Source organism: Falco cherrug, chromosome 9, assembly GCF_023634085.1.
Source record: "Falco cherrug isolate bFalChe1 chromosome 9, bFalChe1.pri, whole genome shotgun sequence".
Lineage (NCBI taxonomy): Eukaryota > Metazoa > Chordata > Aves > Falconiformes > Falconidae > Falco > Falco cherrug.
Window position 1 is genome coordinate 28506833 of NC_073705.1, and position 24686 is coordinate 28531518.

The window sequence follows — 24686 nt, forward strand, 5'->3', positions numbered from 1 at the left end:
CACGTTGAGAGGCAGAATACCACAAAACCACAAATTAACACTGAAGTCAGGTTTAACGAATTAGCAAGTGAGGGAAGACGCCAGTAACTGGCTAAGACACTTCCTGTTTCATGGCGAGGAACTACAGCAAGGTCAAAATAGCTGACGACTAGGAAGGATTATGCATTTGCTTTGGCAAATAGACCCTCTGCAGAATGGCACTGGCCAGGATCACATGATGTTTATAGACTAAGATGACTCATCATCAAATCCCTGGCATCTGCTTGCCCCTTGGAATCTCCCACTCTTCACTCAAAAGAATATGGAAAGAAAAAGGTCGCTTCCCACTATTTCTGACCTAAACACTGGATAAACCCCACAACTGTCAGCAAAGCAGTACCATGAAGTCTTGCAAATAAGCCTGCCTACAGCACAGGTCTGGATATTCCCTGCAGTTTCTGGAGATCTTTAGGGCTGAAGATGTGCAGTGGTCTTAACAGTCTACCCTTAAAACAATCCCATGGCCATCAGTTTCAAGGGCCTACAAATCCCCTCAGCATATAATAACGTTGACATTAATGCTTATAAATAAAAAAGGAGAAAGCAATGAGATGACAGACTGAGAATGGTAATAAATGGACGTTAGTGATTAACAAGGTAATAAAGCTTTCAATAGGATTAGAAAAAGAAAAAGATAGAGCGAAATCTCTTTCAGCCGATTACTCAGCTACTTTTAAGGATATTAAAAATACAAAAATAAAATAATAAAAAAATCATCTAACACACGAACAGGGTGCCAGAATAGTCAGGGGGCAGCACAGTAAGTTTGACACAGGCTCAAGTAAGAGTCTGCAGGCTGATTAGGTTCAAGTGAATTGGAAGCAACTCGCAGCAGCTGGAAATCTCCCCTCAGATAGAGCTATGTCAAAGCCGTGCCCGCCTGATTAATAGGAGATGCTCAGATACCACAGAGAAGTATGAGCAGCCATATGAGAATCTGGCCAAAGGCTAGTATCTGGGAAGGAAATCTTGATTAAAAGAAAAGTTCGATTCTCAAAATTGTAAAAACAAATGTTCTCAATAAAGAAATACCAGTCTCCTGAAACTACTCAAACAACTCAGAGAATGACCACCCTCAAATGTAGTATCTGCCTGTGGATAAACAAGTTAAATGCAAGCATGAAATATTTCAATATGGTACACTTCAAAAACCAGGGCTATAAAGAAGGGTGTATTTTGTGTAGAAAATGTTTATGGAGAGAAGGGGAATTAAGTGAACACGCATGTAAAAACAAAAGGTACAGCTCAAAGAAAAAAAAAAACCACAACAAAGAGACACTGCAGCAGACAAAAAGCAAGATTGACTCCCCCCCACCCCGCCCCATGCTGAACAGCTAACACAGAATGAAAACAACAAATTCTGTTACCCCACAAAAGCCAGACCCTGGTCTTGATCTCTGGCATCCACCATTACCTCTCACGTACTTACCACATGGGACGGCTTCTGACAGAGGGGAAATCACAGTGCAACACACAGACCTGAGCTCACTGGCATAATTGAAAGTGGAGGCAAGAAGTCTCCATCCCTCTCCTCCTTGTGCAGTAAATTGCAGAGCTCTGACTAAACGCCCTCAAAGAGACCATACAGTCCCTCACCACAGTGACATCTCTGTCATTTCTTTGCAGTTCACCAGGGCCTATTATTGCTTTGCTTTGTTTGATGTTCTCCTTATGTTGAAGAGAAAGCATGAAGGGAGACAAGAAAAGAGACATCTAACTGTCTTTCAACTTCCTAATCATCTTTCTCAAAATGCTCCATGCATCAGCACTGATTTCATTATCTGCTTGCTCCTAGAGATTTTATTTAAAGAATAACACACACGGAAGAAAGGATTTAACCTGACCTCCCTGAACTGCTGGGGGATGAATACTACACAGACCTGACTGTGAAAAGCTCATCTCTTTCCTCAGACTAACCCAAAGACTACACAACATTCCCCTCTATCCAAGCCTCCAGTTTTAAATTGGGCTATCAAAGGCTTTTCTTTTTTAGGGGCCTGGGTTGATGGCAATCAGTGCATCCTCAATGAATGAGGACTGCTAACAGGAACCACCACCAAGCACAGCTGTAGGTACAGTGACTCTCTGAGGCAGAACAATGCAGAAAAAAAAAAAATCAGTAAATTAAAACCAGTCATCTTCTATCCAGTTATATCAAGAAGAGAATGAAAAGCAGTAAGGTCCACACTTTTTCCCCCCACTGCACCAGTACAGCATTCAACCCGAGACTTTGGGGTGTGACATATTACAGATCAAGTAGGGTAATAAATGAAAAGGTTAGTAGGAAGTATGGAAGGGTATCAACAAGCAATAAGTAAAGATATGGACAGAAAGAGAAATGAGTTGCAGAGCAAGAGACGCTCAGGACCTTTTAATAGGCACGAGTGAGGGATCCCATCGAGTAGAAGGAGTGATCTAAGGTGACTCAAATGAGGTCTGGTCTAGACTGCATACAAAGTATTTTCTCTGGAAGGTCCAGAGATGTTGACACAGCTGTGTCTGGGATGATGCCCCCAGTTCACACAGCAGTTCCATATTTTGTCCACCACAGGCTCCTGCAGAGTCATTTACCTCTCCAAGAATGATGAACATATAATCCCAATATTTTATTTTGGGAAACAGGCCATCTCCTCCGTTCCTGAGACCACACACAGTAGCCTATTTTCAAAAAGCCATTTACACATTTATGCAATACAAGCAGGACATGAAGAGAGCATATCAGGCTAAATTAAGGAAGGGAAACCCAACCCTATCACCCTCTTCATTAAAAACCTTATCTTTTCAAAATCTAACACAACTGAAGTCAATTACACTAGAAAATTTCTACCAGCTGTTGCCTCAGTTCTCATCCCCCACTATCACAGAAAATCAAGCTAGCCCAACAATTCTCTGCCAAAAACTTCCTGCCCCATTCTAAACACCAGCACCCTCAACAGTCCCCAACCACACGTGCTGAAAATGCTGCCTATTTTCATTGTTTGTAACCATCTTTCAGCATTTGCTGGACCAAGATGCCTGTACGCAACGGTAAAATTGGCTAAGCCAAGGCTTCCTCTCACGCACATCTGAACACATCTGAACAAGAGTTCTGCTTTCACCCCACACACTGCTGCCACATCATCAGTGAGCACAACACACTCCTAAACACCTATATTCCAGAGGTCAATATGAAAGAGGTCATTGCACGCCTGGCTTACCTGATCCTCAGAGAGCTGTGATATGTGATTCACTGCAGCGTAAGACTCTATCTTCGGGTTGAAGTGATTGATGATGGCTCTGAAACAAAGGAGGGAAATTTTCAGAGGTCTCAGGAACAGCTTAGGAATGCAGCAGAAATTCACCACCAGCCTGACTCAGCGCAGGTGGAACCTGCAGGTGGAAAGAAATAGTTTCTCCCTCACCACTCTATTGCCTGCTCTGCCGAAGGCATGCTCCCTGCTGAGAGGCCAATGCAGATTCACTCACAGGCTCACTGGAAACTGCAGGCACAGGCACTGCCCTAAGCATGGGTGCGCTCGTCCCAGCAGGTACAGGGCTGTGCCCACCGCTCTGGCAGAGGGAATCGCTGCCTTGCTGGGAACAGGCTGCAAATTGCTCAGCGTTCCAGCAGACACAGCACACCTGGCCATTGCTGCCCCATCCTGCTCAGGAACTGCATCTCTTTATCCCTTCCAAAATCAGTATCACCCAACAGTTTGCTCTATGGAACTTTGCTGCCTGATGTGTTGAAGCTGACGTTTTATTGCTTTGGATCTCTGCTATGTTTAAAATGTTGTAGTTGTCCATCACTGCAGCCACTGCTTTAGCTTCTTCCCATGATGACTTTAGACCTCAGTCCCAATTTAGATCCCTAGAGGTAACTTAATGCCAGTGTCCCAAACACAGCAGCAGTAATGCTGATAACTCCTGCTTCTCTGCCTCATTTCTCTCACTGCCTGCACCAACATACCTCCCTTCCCTTCTAGGTGAATCTAGAGCAGGGGTGAGAAATCTAAAATTGAAAGTAAAACAGTAAATGGGGGGGGAAACTCCAACTGCAGCTGGAGTATTTCCTCTGGCTCTCCTCTGCTTGTCAGGTGCAGCTGAAAAGACAAATAGCAAGACAGTAAAGTCTCCCTGAGCTAGGGTTTGCAACTGGTCTAGTTGGGCTATTACTCACGAGACCCACTGCTGAGGTAAACGCTCATCACGGGAACAGCCCATGTCAGTGCTCAGCACAGATGCGTGCTGATGGTGCCTGGAGAGCACTTGCTCAGCCAAATTACACCGCAGCAGCAGTCAGGGCTTTCACTGTCATATTCATCAGCATGAAAATTCACTCCAGCTCCCTTTGCTGTACTCTAATGGGTTCCCTCCTCCCCACACCTCCCCCTGCAGAAGGGCTTTCAGCTGTTTTCTCCAGATCTCATCACAGCTAAGAGCTGTGCTGGGGTCCAGGAATAAACGCTATTCAGTAGTACCAATCAGAACTAGTAGAAAGAAAACCCACCTGGAAGCATCCTTACTTCTTTAAATACATAGATAAAGAAAAACAGTGTGCAAGGTGTAGGGAGTAGGAGAAGAGTGAAAAAAACCAAAACAACCACCACCACCAAAGAGAACTTGCAGATTCACTGCAACATCCCCAGCCACACACCTCACCAACACACCAGACTCTTCCCATTTTAATCCAACCAGAGAAGCAGCTCCTGTAAGTCACAATCACACTCTCCATTACACAGCTTCTCAAACACGGTGGCTTTCAAGTTGCATGTTTCATGCCTGGCTGGAGTTATATTTACACTCCTACAGGACATACTACAAGCTACTGAAAGAAAAGGGAACACAGACTTACAACTTCACTTCTGGCTTGACAGAAGGTTTGGCAGCTCAGAGGGGTTCAGTGCACTCACATGGTTCCAACATTTACCAGGGAACAGATTTAGCATTCATTTGTATCCACTGCTGTGAAGCACTTGAACATGGGCTGCCTGCTTACAAGTCCCTGCTCGGATCTGAGCTAGTGGAGCGGCACCTGCAATCACAGCTGGGATTCACCCAGGGAAAGCAGAACCAGCAACCAGCTGCTGCTGCAGCAAGAATCAACAGACATTAAGGAAGAGAAAAAATTCAAGTCTCCTTCCTCATTTCCCTAAAGGCAAATGGAGACAACTCCTCAGCAACCAGAAGACGACGTTCACCTGTTCAATTTAACTGAGCTCTTTCACTACAAATAATTCCTTCCCAACCCGACTCTCTACAGAGCTGTTTTCCTGAACCTGCAGCCAGCCTGGGGCAGAGAAGCATAAAGAGCTTGGATTGAACCCTGGCTCTGTGTAGCCAGCTCCTTACTGCCCAGCATAAGCTACACCAAGGCCAGGCTCTGCACATGGTACAGCTCCTCCTCACAGATCTGCTAAGAGAAATTCCATCGCTACCCAGCCCAAGCTGCGATGCAGAAGCAGCACCTTTCTGCATCAGCTGCTCTGATATGCCTCTACTTCTCTTCCATCTCTCAAAATCCATCTTGTCCCTGGGTCATACTTTGAGGCAACTGGCCTCCTGGGCTACTGAGTAACAGCTGGAATTTGACTTTGCAAAGCTGTCACTCCACAGGCATTTGATCTTAGAGACAAGAAGGGACCCGAGCTTTTAAGCACAGTCTCCCCCTTATGGACGATAGAACAGCGGCTTTGCCATCATTAGTTCACACACCAGAATGTAACATCTGAGTCCTTGCAATGTTTTATTTTTACACTGTGATTGCCTTGATTATTGGGATATCAGCCAGTACCTTTGGGGAGAGGGAAGGGAGTGGTTAAATCACTTGGAAAAGATGTGTGATATGCTGTGCTCTTCCGAGAGCTTCATATCAATCATGAAAGAAAAAAAGAAAAAAATATAAATAAAAACCTTGTGTTTGGTATTTATGAAGCACTTGCATCTTTAGTGCGTTTGTAAAGCAAGGAAATGGTAAAGAGTCAACTGAAAGAACACTACAGCTCCCAACTAGCTGATAGTGTGTACACTTACCTATTTCTACACCACAAAGTCCCTCAGTGGGGCTGGCTATCATTTGTTATACAAGTTTCAGAGTGCTTTCGGGACACAATTCTCTACAGACTAAGAGATGTATGGAGAGATACCACTTCAGAAATGCTGCCGCCTCTGACAGACCCACAGTTCAGCAGTCAGCTGGCAAGAGGAGACTGTCACTGAACACGGGAAGGATGCTGAACAGGCAGAAAGTGAAACAGTGGTTCAGAAATTAAAAACTGGCTCCCAGCAGGTTGTCTTGAGGTTAATGGTCAATACTCAAAGGCAGGCCACAATTGATCTCCACATTCTTTATTCCTTAATCTCCCAGTGACAGTTATTTACAGACTAGCATACCAGTGCTCTCAGAAAAACACACATCTCCCAGGACCTCTTCATGCTCCTCTTCACAGAGCAAGCTACCCAGACACCATGATCCCAGAAGCCATGTAGAGACACATACGAACAAACCTGTATTTTCCTCGGGATGAACAACCTAGGACACTTGCATTTATGTATTTATGCATTTATTGCATATTTGTTGCATTTGTTTATTCCTTTGGGAAGAAGAGAATGATTGCAGGAAAAATACAAAGTTTCCACCCTCATTTAGGAACCTAAGTGCCAATGAATCATTTATTTGTACTAGCTGTATTAATCATGTTATTAGACAATAAAAACAGGTCCCTGCTGTAAAAGGTATTGTACAAATACAGAGCAGTGGAAAGCCTTTATCCCAGAGAGCTAATGATCTCAAATGCAAGGGAACAGGGAAAGCTCAGAGAACAGCGGTGGCAATAGAAAACCCGACAGTGCTGTTACTTACCGAGTGTCACAAAAGATTTCGGTTAGCAATAAACCAAGGACAGAAAGAATACTGAAGGAAGAAGTACAGAACTGGGAAAAAGGAGACTAAAGGGCAGACAGGATCAAGAAAAACAGAGGTGAAAAGACTGCAGAACAAAGATGATCGGAGTAACAGCAACTGACCCTAGCGTAGTCTGTCCCCTGTTAACTGGAAAACTCTTGACTGGTGGAAAGTTTCTACTTTGGCTGTTCTTGAGGCTGCAATAATTGGCCAGTCCTGAACTGACTGCTACTAGCCCCTTCCTCTCCCCAAAACACACAGGCTGAAGGGTGAGAAGCAGGGGTATCTCCATGCGGGCCCTATTAGTTGTTTGGTTTTTTCCCTAAAATGGGGACAACTCCACTGCAGCTCTCACCTTGAGCTATGGTGAGAGAAGGTATACCTTCAGGTGAGTTGCATTCCCCCCTTGCTGTCTTCACTGCAACAGGGCTTGCTTCTGCAGCAGCTGTAGTAGCTCTCCAGCCAGGAAGTAGCATTTAAAAAATTGTTTCTATAAAAATCTTTAAAAACTACCTAGAGGTACTCCTTGAATAACAGAAACAACCAGTGCCGTCCTTCAGAGAAGCTCAGAGTAAAAGTTCCGCAGATTCAGAGTCTGCTGACAGGAAAGGGTTCCTATGAAAACCAATATGGCATGCATAGAAGGAAAAGATTGAATAGATTCCTCAATTTAATTTGCTACTAGTTGTAACATCACATGTGAGAAGTGAAACGCATCAGCAACACTAAGCTACTGATCTCGTAATTCCTAGCATCTTCCAGCCCATGTGCACCCACCATGGCAAGGAACACCACCCTGCCAGCCTTAACTTCACAACAAGCTGGTCTGAGTCCAGTGTGCAGGGAAAGCAAAATCACTATGCTCAGGCTGGCAGCACTTCTTCAGCATGTTTTCTCTGACCTCCAAAATCTCCCCATCAAGTTATTGCAGATGAGCTGTCTAATACCAACTCTTGCTTGACAGCAGCTACATTTCCAGAGTCCCATAAGACAACACTGTCCTCTTGTCCTGAGTAGTGAAATTAAGCACTCTGGAGGTGCTGAAAGAGGGCTAAAGGAAGAACAAAAAGGTTGCAAAGCTTATTACAAAGATGGGAATGCTGAGCCATCATTCACTGCATGAACCTGGTCTTTGCGCCTACTTTACTGGTCTGGTATGCAGTGCCTGGCATAAAAACATTCTTGTGGATACACAAACATTTCTTGTACAATAAAAGCAGCACCACAAGCTCGCTTCCTCCTACATCCTGTTACAGTGGAGCAGATAAGCAGCAACATTTCGCTGGTAGTCCTTCACAGGAAACAAAGGGTGACTTTATACACACTTCATCTTCTCAGCTGAATGCTCATGCCTGTGCGGTGCACTGGGCAGCAGTGGGCACACCTCTGTCTTCATTGAGTAAAGCTGAATGCACGGCAAAGGCAGCCGGTTCACTTTCCCTTGGCAATAAAAACTGACAGTATCTTAGATGGATAAATACTCAGCACGCACTAAGTTTATAGTGCCACAAAGGCTAGGAACAGGCAGAAGCAGGAAAGGATGTAGCTGTAGTAAAGCAGCTTTATGAAGTGGAGTGTGATAAGACAAGAGACCTGAGGTACAGTGGTTATTGTTCAGGAACAGGAATCAATAAATTACCAGTTTCTCTGATTTGCCACGCTAGTTCCCTCTCCCTTTATAAAATGGGATTAAGAACAATCACCTCCACAAAGTGTTTTAAACCAACAAGGTGAAAAAACCTCAGAATGTTTTACTATGTGGTATGTTGGAAACTGCTCAAGCACAAGGCAGCAAGTAAATTACACATAACACAGAGACCAAAATGAACACAAACCACCTATCCCCTTCCCTCATTCATGCCATCACGATCGTGGCTGCTGGAGACCTGTGCAAACTCCCAGCCACAAGCCAGCCTTCCTGCAGCAAGCTGTGTCTCAGCAAGCTGCTGTTTGGGGCAAGGATCCTGCTGGCATTGCTCTCTTACGCACTTCCAGCACTCAAGACAATAAAACCCCATCTGTTCAGTGCCTGCAACAATTAGATTGAGTTACTCCGCATGTACAGCCCCACCTGGCAGGAGGTGAGAGGGTTTAGATTAATAACACATGTCCATGAGGCACTGCTATAAAGTACACATACCTGCCATACCTAAGCTGTGTGCATCAATTAAAAGCAAGCAAACCCCCTGGAATGGTGCACTAAATTCTTCCTTCTACCGTGGTTTAGCTCCAGTCTGTTAAATTTTTTCTGCTCCTACAGTTTAATGAGTACTGACATTAAGCTGAAAGTCCACAACTCACAGTGGGAGGCATCTTCCAGACACAATAATAAACTGCAGGGAAGAATCCAAGACAAAAGGATATTTTAGTCAAAAGCGCTTGCTTTACAGCTCACAGAAAATATCCGAGTCAGCACTGCTGCAATTTCACAGAAGATACAAGCGTGCTACACCTGTTCAGTTCTGCCATACTGAAACCTATTGATTGCGATGACAGGCTCCATGGCAGGGGGAGATACACGGTCTATTTATTTAATAAGGAAAGACAAAAGAGTGCACACACCCCAACTGAGCATCCCTCAATTTTTGGCATAGTTTTACCAAGGCTCACTCTGCAAGGGCAGCAGCAGAGGATGTGCTTTCTGATCCGCCATGCAGCTCCACAGTGCCTCTTTCCACTTGTTTGCTGGATACTAACCTGATACCATCACGGCTTGCAAGATATGCTGATTTTATCTTTATACATCATGTCCACCTTGTCTAGTGGAAGGTGTCCCTATCCATGGCAGCGGGGTTGGAAACAAATGATCTTTAGGGTCCCTTCCAACCCAAACCATTCTATGATTTAAGCCAAGCAAACCAAATACCTCCATGCTCACACTTAAATGACTTCTTGACTAAGTCAGTCCTAGTGGGTGAGCAATTAACTCTTTTGGGACAGTCGCACAACCTCACTGGACACTACAACTATGGAAATTTATCCACTCACATATTTTCACACAGCCAGTGATCACTGGAAACTAGTCTAGATGCATTTCTGTTCCCTTTTCACAATAAGTAGGTATCAAAATTCTTTAAGTATACATAACCGATGGCACTGCTAGTTGAAGTGATATGAATGACAAAGCAAAAAGTATCGCCTAGGCACTGGGAATGAAGCACCGGGCACCAACCTGATCTGTGTTTCCAGTCTTATGCTAATCTGTTATTGACTGTTCTAAAACAAATCTTAGACTTGGTAAGTAATACATTTCTCATCTCATTCACGTAATTTATGAGAGATCAAATGACATATTTTATGGCACATTTCATTGCTGTAAAACACCTGGCTACTAGTGAGAGTTTACTTTTACCAAAGTGAAAGCATTAAAAAAAACAACCCTCCATTACACCTCAATTCCAGAGAGCAGCAGTTATCCAATACCTGCTCACCTCTACCTACAAACAGAACTGGTGCTGTTTGACAGAATACGGAAACGTCACAGATGCAGAGTCTGCCCTCTGGGCTTGGGCTGCTGGGTGCTAGGAACCTGCAACTCAGCCTAAGACATTCAGGATGTGAGAGCTGACCGTGACATGCCAGTATATGGGATTTTGGGCACAATGGCTATGCTTCCACAGTTGTGTTACCAATTTTGAAATGTCAATCAGCTTCTAAAATGAGCAGCTCTCCTTAGCAGGTTTCTTAAAATGGGCTTTTAGAAGGTGCCTACTGCTCTAAGGCCATGGTCCTTGCCTCAATATCTGCACAGAGCCGTAACAAACAATATTAATATGGAAATATATTTTTCAGAGTCTAAACAACCCTTTCTGCAGCATGTGTTACCCAGTCCTCTTACCCCATATATATTCATTTGTCCAGACTAAGTTCTTCAAGATGTACCAAACAAGCAGAAACAGTCCACAGATCAAACAGGCTGTGGTCTTTCAGTATCTAAGCGCTCTTTGATGCAAACAGCACAATACTCCCTAGTAGCCAGGTGTTTTAGAACAATGAAACATATCATAAAAACACTGCCTCAACAGCAAGCACAGCCCTTCAGCTACGACCACTTTTAAGTCCCTCAAGTACAAGGCAACCTGCTCTCCAAAACAAACAACAATGTATCCAGAAGGTAAGGAAAAAAACAAAACAAGGGGGGGTGTGTGTACATAACCATTTGACAATGGCTTATCAGACAGGTTTGCAGAGTCACCCTCAGAAAAGAACTTCTGGCAAATATTATTCTCTGCAAGCACTGTAAGTGGGTCAGCATCTACCCATTGCTTCATAATTCACGTTAGACTGCCATCCAGGCCTCCTGAGACACAAGACATTGCAAAACCTCAAACAGGATCAAAACCTTAAATATTTTAAATTACTTTTATGCTCATTAGTATCTTAATTAGTATTTTATCACAGGATGTTTAAGGAAGCAGACAGTCCAGCTTCTTGTATGTTGCATTTAGTGCAGAATGCCGTATTGACTACACACATCAGCTTCCAAACATACCAAGCAGACAGTGAAATTTAAAAAGTTTATGAAGCATCCCACTGGGACCTTTTAAAGCTCTCTGAAAAAGGCAGTAAGTATGGCTGCTAGTCTAATTAACGTAGTGAACACTTGCCATCAGCCCCATATTATCTACAGTGTGCAGAAACAACTCTCATTACCCCATTTCATCAGGCATGAGCCAGCAGGTATCGCATGTGGCCCCGAACACCCTGTTTGCAGACAGTGGCAACAAGACAGCGACTTCTCTCTTTAGGTCACATAACACCTTATTCTACCGACTCACAGTAAAACCTGTGCCTGTGACAAAAGGCCCAGAGGGAAAGGCAGGCACTGAAGCATTAGTCTGGATTGAGCGAGTAAAGGGTTAGAACAATACAATCTAGTCGTGAAATAGCTGGATATCAAATGACATTAAGAGAGAGGGGAGAAGGAACATTGCCTAAGCAAGAACCAACTACGGTCCAATCTACTTCACAAAGGAAATGAAGCTGAGCGCCACAATGATATTTAATTAACTTAATTACACCAAGTGTCAGATATGGCTGTACCTGCAGAGCCACGAAGATTTGAAAGTGTTTACAATTTTAACCTTTCAGACACTACCAGCTACCATGGCGACCAAAACCCACTATTTACAGTCCAATCCTCTGAAAATAGAAGTTACTGCAAACCTCACAATATTTTCGTATCAGACAGGTGCAAATGAGAATCATATTTGTTGATAAATGCCTGATGGAAGCAACTAAAGCAATGCCTTGCCTTCCAAAATCCAGAACCAAGACTAAAGTACGGACTCTGATGACACCATCCCCACACCCCAAGTGAATACCACGTCCTCAATAAGGTGTCACCACACATCACTTGGGACAAGGTGAAGTTGGTTTTCAATGCCAAGGAAAGCTGTAGAGCCAAACAGCATTACAGTGGAATGAATGGTACTCTTGTTATGGTATTTGTTTCACGTCTGAAAGGCTGGAGGATCTGTAGTTGATTAAGATTCTGTTTTCCTGAGATAGTGTGCCTGGTTTCCAGACCAGTGGAGAGCTTCACCTCACCATAGATATCTAACTCCTTTGCTGTAAGTATTTAATGTGCACTCATCTTCTTTCTTATTTAATTCCCCTAACCAGACCTGCCTCCCTGAAAGCCAAACTCCCTCCATCCCCCTGTCTGCAGATCTCATGCTCTGCTCCCATTATCTAACGGGTGATGACCAAAAGCAAGTGATTTATTGGAGCTGAACAAGTTAACAACCGACTTAGTGACAACAGGCAAGTATTAAATCCATTGTGACTGCAGAGTAAAATGCCACACTTTAACGAGCCTGTGTGCATGGACTCACAGTTATCGGACAACAGTGGGGACTAAAGGAGAACTGGACATTAACTCATTGTTTGGGCTGTGATAAGTGGCAAATTTTTTAATTGCCTGCCTACACCAAGAGTTTTTCAGAAGCACTTCAGCAACGTTGGGTTGGGTTTTTTGTGTGTGTTTGCTTTTACTTTTATTTTGCACATCCTATCCTGCACCAGATTTCAGGCAGATGTGGACAAAACCCATTCAGGTGAATTGGCTGTTGAAGGACAAATGTTTGGGGACAAACTGTCCATCTCACACAGAGGAGTAGAAAATTATTTTTTTCTGAAACACCCACACTCCCCTCTCACCCATTATCATACCTGACATACATAGCTGTGCTCACCTCTCTGACAAAGCTTTGGTTTTGTAATTTATACCAACATTTATTTTTTCTGCTCTGTTCTTTGTATGGGTGTGACTGAAAGCAAGGCCAGTGAAGTGCATTTTCTATTTCAAAAGTGAAGTACGGTTCTCCAATCTAAAACAGTGGAGCACCAAACATTTTGAAGTTAATTGCTGATGTTTTCTTATCAACTTAAAGAAAAAGCCCAACTCTTACAGTGCTGTTATTGATATACCTTTTATGCTTTAAAAGTTTTAAAGTATTTTCCAAGGCTCTCACAAAAACACAAGGCAAAATCAGTTACGTGATATGAAACAGGTGGCAGAGGATCTGCAATGAATAAAAGAGGCCTGGACTTTTTGAAAAGCACTAAAGGTTTGCCTCTGCTTTTTCCTTGCAATAGCTAATACACAACTACACACGGGACAGGTCCATTGGTTCTAACAGGGCAGTAACTTTGGACAGTTCAAGCTAGTTTCTTTGCAAAGCTTAAGCTGCACAATTCTTAAACCCGCACCTCCAATTAAACCTTCCAGATCTTGGGCTAACCTGCGAGTTGTGCAACCCAGACAGTGTTTTATCACAGCCCTTCTCTTTAAACACAAAGCATCCATGGATTCAGTTGTCACTGACAAGGTTGTTAGACACTCAGCAGATGGGGAAGACCGCACAACTTCCCAGATTCAGCAACTACAGCTGGGGTCACATTAAAAAAATGTTACCTATAATCAAATGAAAATCCTGGAAAAAACAAGCAAACGATGTAAAGAGTCAAATGCGTTGTAGCTATTTGCAAAGTAACTAATACCAAAGAGGAAGTCACCACACTTGATTGAATTAATTTCTGTAAGCTCTGTTTGATTCAGAATTGCTCAAGCGAACACCGAAACAATCCAAGTATTTAAAAGCTGTTGAAATCTGGAATTGTCATTTTATCATTGCACTTGTATCGGCAAAAATGCAGCAATGACTACTTGTATTAAGATATTTGATTCTTCCTTTTTTAGCTCTTCCATTCAAAGACCGAAGGCAATGCTGCTTTCCTGCTCTACTGCTGCTGCAGGCTGAGTCCTATTTCTGAGCCACTACACCAGTCTTCTGCCTGCATGCAAGGGGCCAGGATCTTTTTTCCTGGTGTTGCTTGTGAACCAGCATTAGCAGTATGATCTCAGCACTAGACACATTTGAGGTAACAGTGCTGCCACACGTTATGAAGGGAAAGCTGCTCAATTTAAGCATTTTGTGACATATGGAAGAACGGGCATACCTTACAAAAAAAAGACATTCAGCATATATACAGGTCACTATTGCAAAGCTTTAAACTGCCAATAATTATTGCACATTTCTGTGAGTGATACTGCAGATTCCCCCACATTTAAAGAGAAAAAAACCTTGCATTGCTTCTGTTACCTTGGCTAGTATTCATTCTGAGCATATGCATAGTTACTTAATATCGATAGGTGCACAAAGTTTCTGACAATTTAACACAGATCAAACACTGCTCTAGCCTAACTGATACAGCATTTATTGCCAGGTAAAACACTATAAAAATCTTGCTCCAAAAATACTAGTCAAACTTGAAACAGAAAACCTGTTAGTGCAACATAAAGCAATCAGGCTGTTTACTGTTCACCTACCAAACCCTGTTTTCCCTTCACCCACAATGCACTTGCTTAAGTCATCATTTTCCTGACTATATTTAAAAAGCATTCTTCGCCACCAGCTCTCCAGTGCTGTGTAAGTTAGCTTGCATAGCAAAATTTCCTCGCCTGCTGCAAGACTCCTAAAGGAATTAAACAATGGAAGTTAACAGAGAACTCTATTAAATAACAGGTCACATGATTACAAACCCATTCAGTATCAAAGGGATTAATTGCTGCTTTAACAGTTGTGGTGGGTTGACCCTGGCTGGATACAGGTGTCCACCAAAGCCGCTCCATCACTGCCCTCCTCAGCTGGACAGGGGATGGGAAATATAACGAAAGGCTCATGGGTGGAGGTAAGGACCTGGAGATCACTCAGCAATTATTTCACAGGCAAAACAGATTTGACTTGGGAAAATTAGTTTAATTTATTACCATTCAAATCAGAGTAGGACGAGGAAAAATAAAACCAAATCTTAAAAACACCTTCCCCCCCACACTTCTCCCTTCTTCCTGGGCTTAACTTTACTCCCAAGTTCCCTACCGCCTCCCCGGAGTAGCACGGGGGGACAGGGAATGGGTTGGGTCAGCCCATCACAGCTGTCCCTGCTGCTCCTTCCTCTGCAGGGGGAGGGTCCTCACACTCTGCTCCTGCTCCAGCGTGGGTCTCTCCCACAGGAGACAGTCCTCCACGAACTGCTCCAGCGTGAGTCCTTCCCGCAGGCTGTGGTTCTTCACCCACTGCTCCAGTGTGGGTCCCCCCCATAGGGTGCTGTCCTTCAGGCCCAGCCAGCTCCAGCCTGGCCCCCCAGGAGCTGCTCACTGTGGGCTGCCACCAGGTCACAGCCCCTGTGGGCATCTACCTGCTCTGGTGTGGTGTCCTCCATGGGCTGCAGGTGGGGATCTGCTCCACCATGGACCTCCAGGGGGACGACGACAGATCTGCTCCCCCATCAACCTCCCCAGGCTTCAGGGGGGGATCTGCTCCACCACGGACCTCCACGGGCTGAGGGCACAGCCTGCCTCACTGTGGGCTCCACCACGGGCTGCTGGGGAACCCCTGCTCCAGCACCTGGAGCCCCTCTGGCCTCCTCCTCCACCGACCTGGGGGGGCTGCAGAGCTGTTGCTGTCACATATATTCTCACTCCTCTCCAGCTGCAGAGCAATATTTTTGCCTTCAATATGTTATCCCAGAAGACGCTACCACCATCGTTGATAGGCTCAGCCCTGGCCAGCGGTGGGTCATTGTTGGAGCCGGCTGGTGTTGGCTCCATCAGACACAGGGGAAGCTTCTTGCACCTCCTCACAGAAACCACCCCCATAGCCCCCCCTGCCACCAAAACCTTGACACCAAACGCAATACAAACACCAACATGTGCTAGCTGAGCAACACAGCAAAAGGGATATGGCTGTGCCATTTGATGCTAATAAGCAATGACACTTACCAGTTTGAGAGCACCACGGCTTGGCAACATGTTTACCATGCAAAAAAGAAAACTGCATAAACCACTTTCTGAAAAAAAACCCACACCACCAAAAAGCAAAAAACAAGGGAGAGGGGGGGAAGAACCCTGAACGCTACTTAAAGGGCAGAGCTGTATTTGGCTTCACAGACATGCCACACTGTGATGCTCAAGAAGATATATGATCAAAATTAGAACAGAGTTGAAGATCCCTTTCTTATAAAGGATTTCAAATTTAGAAATCTGGCTTTGTTTCAAATTCCAAATAAAACTGTATGACCTTTAACCTCTCCATTAAAATTTCATATTTATCCTTAACTTGAATTGATCAAAAACTCTGGAAAAAATTCAAGATTTCAGTTCAATTTTGAAACAGATTATTTAGGAGAAAAATTGTAAAAAGAAAAATAAAAAAAAATCATATGTGTTGAAAGCATCCAACTATTAAAAAAAAAATGCAGTGAGGATATTTCAAAATAAGAATTGGCAAATACTGAAAAGTGGTTTGATTTCAGCCTTCCACTGGAAAATGGCTACATCCAATTTCTTTCTAATCTATCTCTAAAATAAACCCCCTGGCTCCAGCACAGAGTATTTCATTGCACAGTGCACATATACACACCGCAGACCCACTACATGGTCAGGACTAATAGTTTGCCACGGAGTAGGAAACTAATCTCAAGATTTATGGATCTCTAAGCCTTCAGATGCAGCATCTCTGCATTCAGCGGAGACACACAAACTGCTCTGTACAAAAAGTCACTGCAAGATAAATGTGGCCACAAGCCCCTGACTTGAGGCCAGAGGTGCTGACAGCAGGACCAAGTCTGGGGTGTATTATTCCAGGCTGGCACACCTGTTTGTGGCTCAGCATGTTTGCCATTCTGCCCTAACAGGAGCCAATCTACTTTCCCTGACCTTTACTTCCCACAATTCTCAGAAAGCCTGAAAAATTAATATTCAGGTGACTTCTAAGGCTTCACTCTGCATAGTGATGAACAGGGAGAGACCGCAGAGAAACGAAGCACCTCTCAGCCTCAATGCAAGTGGCACTGGAGAGCAGGAGTAAACAGAGTGCTTAACCTCCTGAATAGCAATAACAAAGCTGAATATCAACAAACCTTAATGACTTACTGCCCCAAAACACCTCTGCCATTATTCAACAAGCAGAATTAAGAGTTGGCATGAAAAGAGCAAAGACAGAATTGTAGTCCCTACAAGACTGTCTGCAGTCACGCATTGGGGCAGCTAATGAAAGCTCCAAAATCAGGCTGTACTGGGCTTTTTTATATCCTCCCTCGGACTAGCTCTTCATGACCCAATCGCAGACCCAGTAATAGAGTGCTGCATCAAGTATTGACTCCCTTTCCTGTTTACTTAAATGGGTTTTAACATATCATCAATCATACCATCATTTTTAAGTGTTTTTAGCCGTTTCGGGGAAACTGCAGTCAGACAGTTAGCTGCTAAAGGTCACGTTCTCTTCCAGCTCCAGCAGGAGATGGGATTCACCACAGCCTGCTCGACTGGGGCAGAGTTCAGCACAGTTTACTTTCTCCTGATGGTGAGCATCATTAAGATTCAGTTCCTGCCCTACCTTTACACGTAAAGCGCCAGTCACAAATTGCAGAGTGCCTGCACGCATAGGGATGGTAGCCTCTTTGGAGCACCAGGCTGCAGACCCTGCAGCTGACTAGCAGGGCCTCTTGACACCCTGACCTAAAGACTCAAGCATCCTCAAGATCCCAGTGTTTAAGAACACAAACGCTAAAATAAACACGTATTATGGGGGGGGGGGGGGGGGGGGGGGGAGTTGCCAAAATAAACAGCATATTTAACCCTTCTCTGGGTTTGAGGCCAATTCCCAGCATGATTTTCTGCTCCTGTCCCTTAATTCCACGACTAAATACGGAAGGCTGAGAAAACCTCATTCAGTAAAAACTTATTTTTAAAGTAAGAAATAGACTTAAAAACCAGACTCTCTGGTGTCAGAGGCATTCAGCTTTCTTTTGCTATTACAACTTAGTAAAAAACTCTTGCCATTCTGAAACCCATTGGACAAAATCCCTGCTCCCATATAAAAACTGAAACGTGTATGGCTGAAAATATAAATCACAAAAGTGGTATTCCTATCAGGAGGTTAAACTAATGAGTTACTTCTCCACATTTCCTTGCAGCACAACTCCTCCATCCTGGCCCTTACTCACTGAGCACAGCCATCATGGTGACTGAAAAATACAGAAAAATTAAAAGCTTGCAGCCCACTGACATCTTCTGGAATCTCGTCCCTGTCTTGTGGTCTTAGGGGCAAAAACTCCTCGAAATAAGTCTCAGGACAGCCCTTCTGTTTAATTGCTACATGGATGAATGTCAGTACGTCTAAGGCTGGTGTACAGGAGGAGAAATCTCTCAGTGCAAAAATACAAGCCTGAAGCATAGGAATCCAGAGTGAATTTGCCAAGTTTTAAATGCAAAATGAGATCTTTGATCTGGTCTGTCATGAAACTGCAAGTCAGTAAATCAGCTTATTTGAACTTCTGTGTATCACAGGCTGTTGCATTTTTCAACATGATCCTTGCACTATGTAGTCTCTTGCCAGTAGCTAGCTAAAGCATCTTTCACAAGGGTATTCTGTTGAGATACAAACAGGGGAAGAACACAATTCCTTCTGTTGTTTACCACATTGGTTAATTACCTATTAAAAAATGGGTACCCAGTATGCAGTTCCAGCTTGGTTTCAGTTCTAGACTTACGTTCCTTTTCTGTTTTGGCATTTTGTCTTCTCAAAGTTCCTCAAACACTTTGAAGAGCATACCTCAGGTTTTGTTTTAAAGATTAAGATACTGAAATCTTGAAAGCTTTTTTACTACCCTCTCATAACTGAGGCTTCTCTGTCCTTTCTCCAATTTTTCAATATACTTTTTGAAATAGACACCAGGCAAAAGTGCAAAATATATATGATCGTAAAATCACTTTCTGCTCCTGCTATTTTTTCAAGGGTCAAATAAACCTTTTTAGCTGAACATTTCATGAGAGACCCAGAGTAAAGCTGCCAGTCAATGCTTCATGAGTCACTGCTTTTCAAGGAACAGGCCCCTTTTGCAGACTGGCACTTGCTTTTTCATGAGCTGCACTGCCTGACAGGTTAAAAAGCAATTCAGATCACATTGCCTCATCCACTTCCATGATTTAACTTTCTGCCAGTCTTCCAGTAACTTGAAAAATTTATCAGAAATTCTTTTGTCCTTTCTGATCATTGAAAAAACATGTAGCACTATTTTCATAATCACCTAAGGAAGCCTACCTTCTACATCCTCGCCTTCTGGGATGCTCCGTAACAAGTGCTTTATCACATGATTTATTCTGCAGCATTGTTGTTGATGCATGCTGCTAGCTCCAAAAGAGACATTATAAGGTTCACATGTTCATTAAACTTCAGTAACTCGTGCTATAAAACTAACATACAAAGGTTCTTAAATACCTCTTCTCTCTACTGTCACAAGTTTTCTGGTTGTGCAAATAAGCTATAAGGTATGCATGTCAACGAACAATACTTGGAGAACCAATGGGGAAAATTTAAAGCCAAGTCTGACCAGCAGCAATCTCAACGACTTCTGAAGTCTCCCCCTGCACTGACATTCAAGAGCTCTGCAAGTTCTTGGTAACGAAGGCCGAGACATGACCCCAAATTCCTAAAAACTCTCTGCCAATGGGCAACATGGTTCATATGGTTTGTCTGCTTTAGCCAAGACAACGTGCTTGACACTGAGCAATTTGAAGCAGAACTAGTGAGTTCTGAAATTGTCTTATAGCTGTAGTCTGCAATATGGTATTTGATCACATCAGCAGTTTCGGGGCCATCAAGTGCAGAAAAGTGACAGGAAGACAAGTCCCAGCTCTGAAAATAGGCTGTATCCATGTTTCCTCTCAATTAACAATGCTAATAGCATGTAAACACATTCTTCATCTTGCAACTGTGGTAACTAACATCAAGTAACTGCCAGGGAAACATTGATTAGATTGAATTTATGAGCATACAAATACATTCTGTCTCCTCTGCGGGAACCACTGTCCATCAGTTGATCTCTCCAATGCAGAGAACCCAAGCCGCCATGACCACAGACCACGTTGAAGAAAAATCAGCCTCGATATTCTGGATATTTCTAACAGAACAATCTAACAAATACCACATCCCTCTACCTTTTTGCTTTCTTTACACATAGCAGACAAAATAGAGCAAAAATCCAATTAAATTTCTAAAACCAGGTCACCTCTAAAACTCCCATATACTTTGTACAAGATTGCCAAGGAGTTCTCATACAGATCTGGACCTAGTCCAACCTGAAATACATTTTGGTGCCCTAAAGCCCACAGAATCTCAAAAGGACAAATTATTCATCAATGTCCCCTACTAAAATGCATTCTGCAACGTTGCTAGCACAAAATGGCTGTTTGCTATGAGTGGCTAAAATTATTTATTTAGTATATATACATATAGCCTCTGAAGCACTGCAATCCTTCTGACAGAGGCATACAAATGTGAGGATTATGCAGATAAGTCACAGGTGCAGGGCTGGATTTTACTGTACTTCTACTGGGTGGTTAGATATATATGATTTAAAATAGTTTCACATGAAGTTTTGTAATATTTTAATGTTAAAAGCTCTTGTTTTATAAAGTTGATTACCACTTGATTAATACCTTCCCACCCCTGTGTACCGAACTAATACATTAAGCTAGACTAAGATGACACACTTTTTGCTTCACAGGTATTGAGAAACTCTTAACTACGATTAGATTAGCTCAGTTCAACCCAGATCAAAATGATTTCTGCGATGTTCCTACAGCTTATTTTACCTAGTACATCTGCATTATTTATGGCATTTACACAAGAAGATTTGAAGGCTTTCATAAACTAAGACACAAATCAATACAAGCTCTTAGCAGATGGGGCCTTGGTAGGGTTCCATAGCAGCATCGTTCCACACCGAACAAACGCTTTCAACTGAATAACTGGTAACACAGGAGGAGAGGTTTGCTTACAAAGTTGAGAATTGGAGGCACCCTCAGCACCCAACCTTGCAGTGAGTACTGTACCTGCCTCATTGAGAGGATAAACAGCCAGGGCTAGGTCTGCACCCAGTAGGTCACTTAAACTACTTCACATCAGACTGCAAGCAATACCATAGCTGTTTCAGCTCCCTCCCCAGGCTAAGATGAAAAGGCCGTAACACAGATGGCTTTCCCTGTCAGAGGCACCATGGACTGGGGAAGGAACGGATGGGAGGCAAGTTCAGTCTGGCACTCAGTCAGGTCAGCAGCGTACTCCAAAGACGACGCTACTCAGCTTCTGCCATGTTGGTGCTTGTTGTAGGCAGCACCCATCGAGGGGCAGAACTGGTGTGCAAAATCACCACCGGGCAGGAGAACCAGCTGGAGACACAAACCCTTAGTTCCTCAGCGAGGGAAAGACCCTCTCCACCTCCATACAGATGTAGCCCACAGCTGGGCCCACATGGGATGGCAGGTGACAGTAAGATACATGGTTTCACATCTGCCTGTTTCCAGATAATGCTCTTTGAATTCACCTTGGCTGATCTTTAAATGCTCCTCACATGGAACAGATCATTATTTGAGGCACTTACAGCAGAGATCTCCCGCCCTGATCTGTTTGTTTTCCTAACCCATCTAACTTGTGCACTGAGAATTCATAACTGGGTGGTTTGGGGTTTTTTTTGATTTAGTGAAATTGAAGTTTGTCTTCAGAGATTTTGGCAAAAGAACCTTTTAAACATCTATTTATAGAGCAGTGCATGGGGATCTGCAGTAGCCAGAAGGAAAAAGGAATGAAAGATAAATTATCCAACATGAACTTCCTTTAGAACAGTCACCTGCAGAAGAAAAGGATTACATCCCTGCTCAATTCCTTGCTCTATGAAGGCTCAGTAAAAGGATTAGTTCCCTTAACAAAATTTAAACCCCCCTACACCCACAGCCTTTAATTTTTTAATTTTTTTTTTAAATCAAGGAAATCTCAAAAGGTCCCACCAACTCAGCCTTCTTTAGCTGACAAACAATAAGCTATTGAACTTATGAAGACCTTTTTCCCAACTGTTACATTTGAAACAGGGCTAGCAAGCAAGAAAAGACAAAAAATCCTGTTAGTCTTGATTAAAATCATGCCTTGCTCAGCTGACACAGGTTTTACTTTCATGAGACTTATGAGTTCATGATCCTGACAGCTCTCTAGGAGTTCTTTCTGGAGAAAAAAGGAACAGTGAAGATGACAACTGAGATTCTAAAGTAAAATCATGAGGGAAGAAAAATCATCCACGGTTAAACATCCTCTCCACCAGTCCTCCAGAAAATGACACACTTCTCTGCCACTCCCAGAAAAGAGCAAAAGGCTGCTAGACAGAAGACTAGCTCATAAGAAAGTATAGTCTTCTTCCTTAGACATCCCTCTTCTAAATTACCAAGGACAACATTTCCTGCGCACACACAAGCAGAAGCAGAAAGCCACAGAAGGGCTTGGAGATGATCTCCTCTGTATACAAAGCTGATGTGGGTCAAAATGTAGTGACCTTACAGACACCTAAAAAAGTGGGAATTCCGCCTTTTTGACTTGCAAGTAGTAACAGATTTAACAAAGCACATGTATAACCTAGAGGGGTGATTGTAAGTAAAACGCAATACTTCAGTCCTGAAAGTATGTTGCCTTACCCTTGGTAAAGGCTCTGAAGCAAACAGCTGATTGCTGAGAAGCTGCTGATGGATAAAATTTATGCAAACATTAAAAATTGCCATACTGAGTCAGGTAGCAAAGGCCAGTTCAGTGTCCTAACTTCAGAAGTGTCTAGAAATGGGATCTCAGGTAACAGTATAAAACCAGACAAGAATAAAATTATACTGCCCCAGAAAGAACTCCTACTTCCAGCCACAGGCAGTTCAAGATGCTATGTAAGGCAGAGGTGATTATCGGAATGATCAGTAAACCATGATGGAATTTTCTTTCACTAATTTGTATAATCATTGCTTTAAATTCACATAACCTTTTAGATACTCCACAAACTAAGTTTTGCATGAAGCAGTATCGCTCTGGTTTGAGCTTATTTGATCTTCTGATGCACCCTCTTCTTGTAGCTCCTCTTCGTCTTCTCTATGATGTTTAGTATTTGTTACAAACTGGTATATTCTGTGCCATCTCTCTTCTAGCCTGAAGACTTGTAATGTATATAAATATTCTTTTTCACATACCTGTTTCCATACCTCCAGTCGTTTTGCTGGCCCTTTCTGAAACCTTCCTAGTTCTGCCACACCTGTGTGAATTTTCTAAGCTCTGGATACACAGCAAATAAGAGACTAGGTTAATTAATACAAAAAATTATCTTGCCTTTGGGAATCAATTCCAAAGGAAGATAATACACTATTTACTGAGGGAGAGGGGCGGTGAGAAGTAAATTAAAAAAATAAAAAGATGATATAGCTGGGTAAGAGGGAAGCTCCACTTTAGACCCAGACTTGAACTATTTTAAACCACAACTAACAGTTTAGTTGGTGCATATTAAATATTTCATCTAGAGTGGTATAGCAGCATAAACAGGAAAGAAAGAAAGAAAATAAAGAAACCCAAAAGCTTTACAATAAAGCCGCTGTAATCTTGCTGTGGGGAACATTTGGTTATATGCGAATCCCAGGCTCAGCATTGCAAAAGGATAGGGGTTATTTTGTGCACGTGTGTCGGGGGTAGTTGTACACATGGTTGAGTCCCTGACTGATGAAGGTAGAATGAACTAATATCCTGAAGGCTGGGGCAAGTTTTATAATGAGAACTTAAAATATCTTTTTCTTAAATTTTTCTTAAGTTATTTACTGTTGGCCTCCTCCAATAATTTTAGGCTGTTACCACAATTCTGGTACTGGTCAGCTGCTTGTGTTTCCATTTCATAGGTTTTTGGGGGGGCGGGGAAGTCTTGGGTATGTACAGTCAGCAAGTACAGAGAAGGTGTCTGAGAACGGGGAAAGCACGCATGGGTCTTGCCTCCAAATCTGCCCTGAAACTTCACCAGCACAGAGAATACTGAACTGCTATAACATTGATTTTTCAGGTGAGACAAAAAAGCAAACATCCTGTTCACTCTGTGAGCTTTACACTTTTCAGCAGAAGCAGAAAGCTGAGCTTTAGTACCCAGATAAATCCCTGTCTGGGTGACAACTCTGGAAATTTGCCTCCACAGCTTCAGTTCAGGTGTTTCTCATTCCTCACCCTAGAGTGTCGCATGGTGAACATACGCAAGGTTAGTATCATTCCTGTGTTCCAGCAGCACTCCAAAGAAAACACAGAAAAATCTCAGAATGTATCCTCTACAGCACGTGATACTTCTATAAAGGAAACCCAGAATACTGGAAAAAAGGGTAGTAAGATTATAAAACAGTGGTCAAAAAAGAAAAAAAATACAG

General features: G+C 43.1%; 1 protein-coding gene across 2 annotated transcripts in view; it reads right to left on the bottom strand.

The window, feature by feature from the left end:
- ARMH3 (armadillo like helical domain containing 3) overlaps positions 1-24686 on the bottom strand; it is a 128885-nt gene that overhangs the window by 31841 nt on the left and 72358 nt on the right. For both annotated transcript variants that reach the window (XM_055719906.1, XM_055719905.1), the window contains one exon: positions 3237-3315. In XM_055719906.1, coding sequence (XP_055575881.1) covers positions 3237-3315 — 79 coding nt within the window. The remainder of the gene's footprint in view (positions 1-3236; positions 3316-24686) is intronic.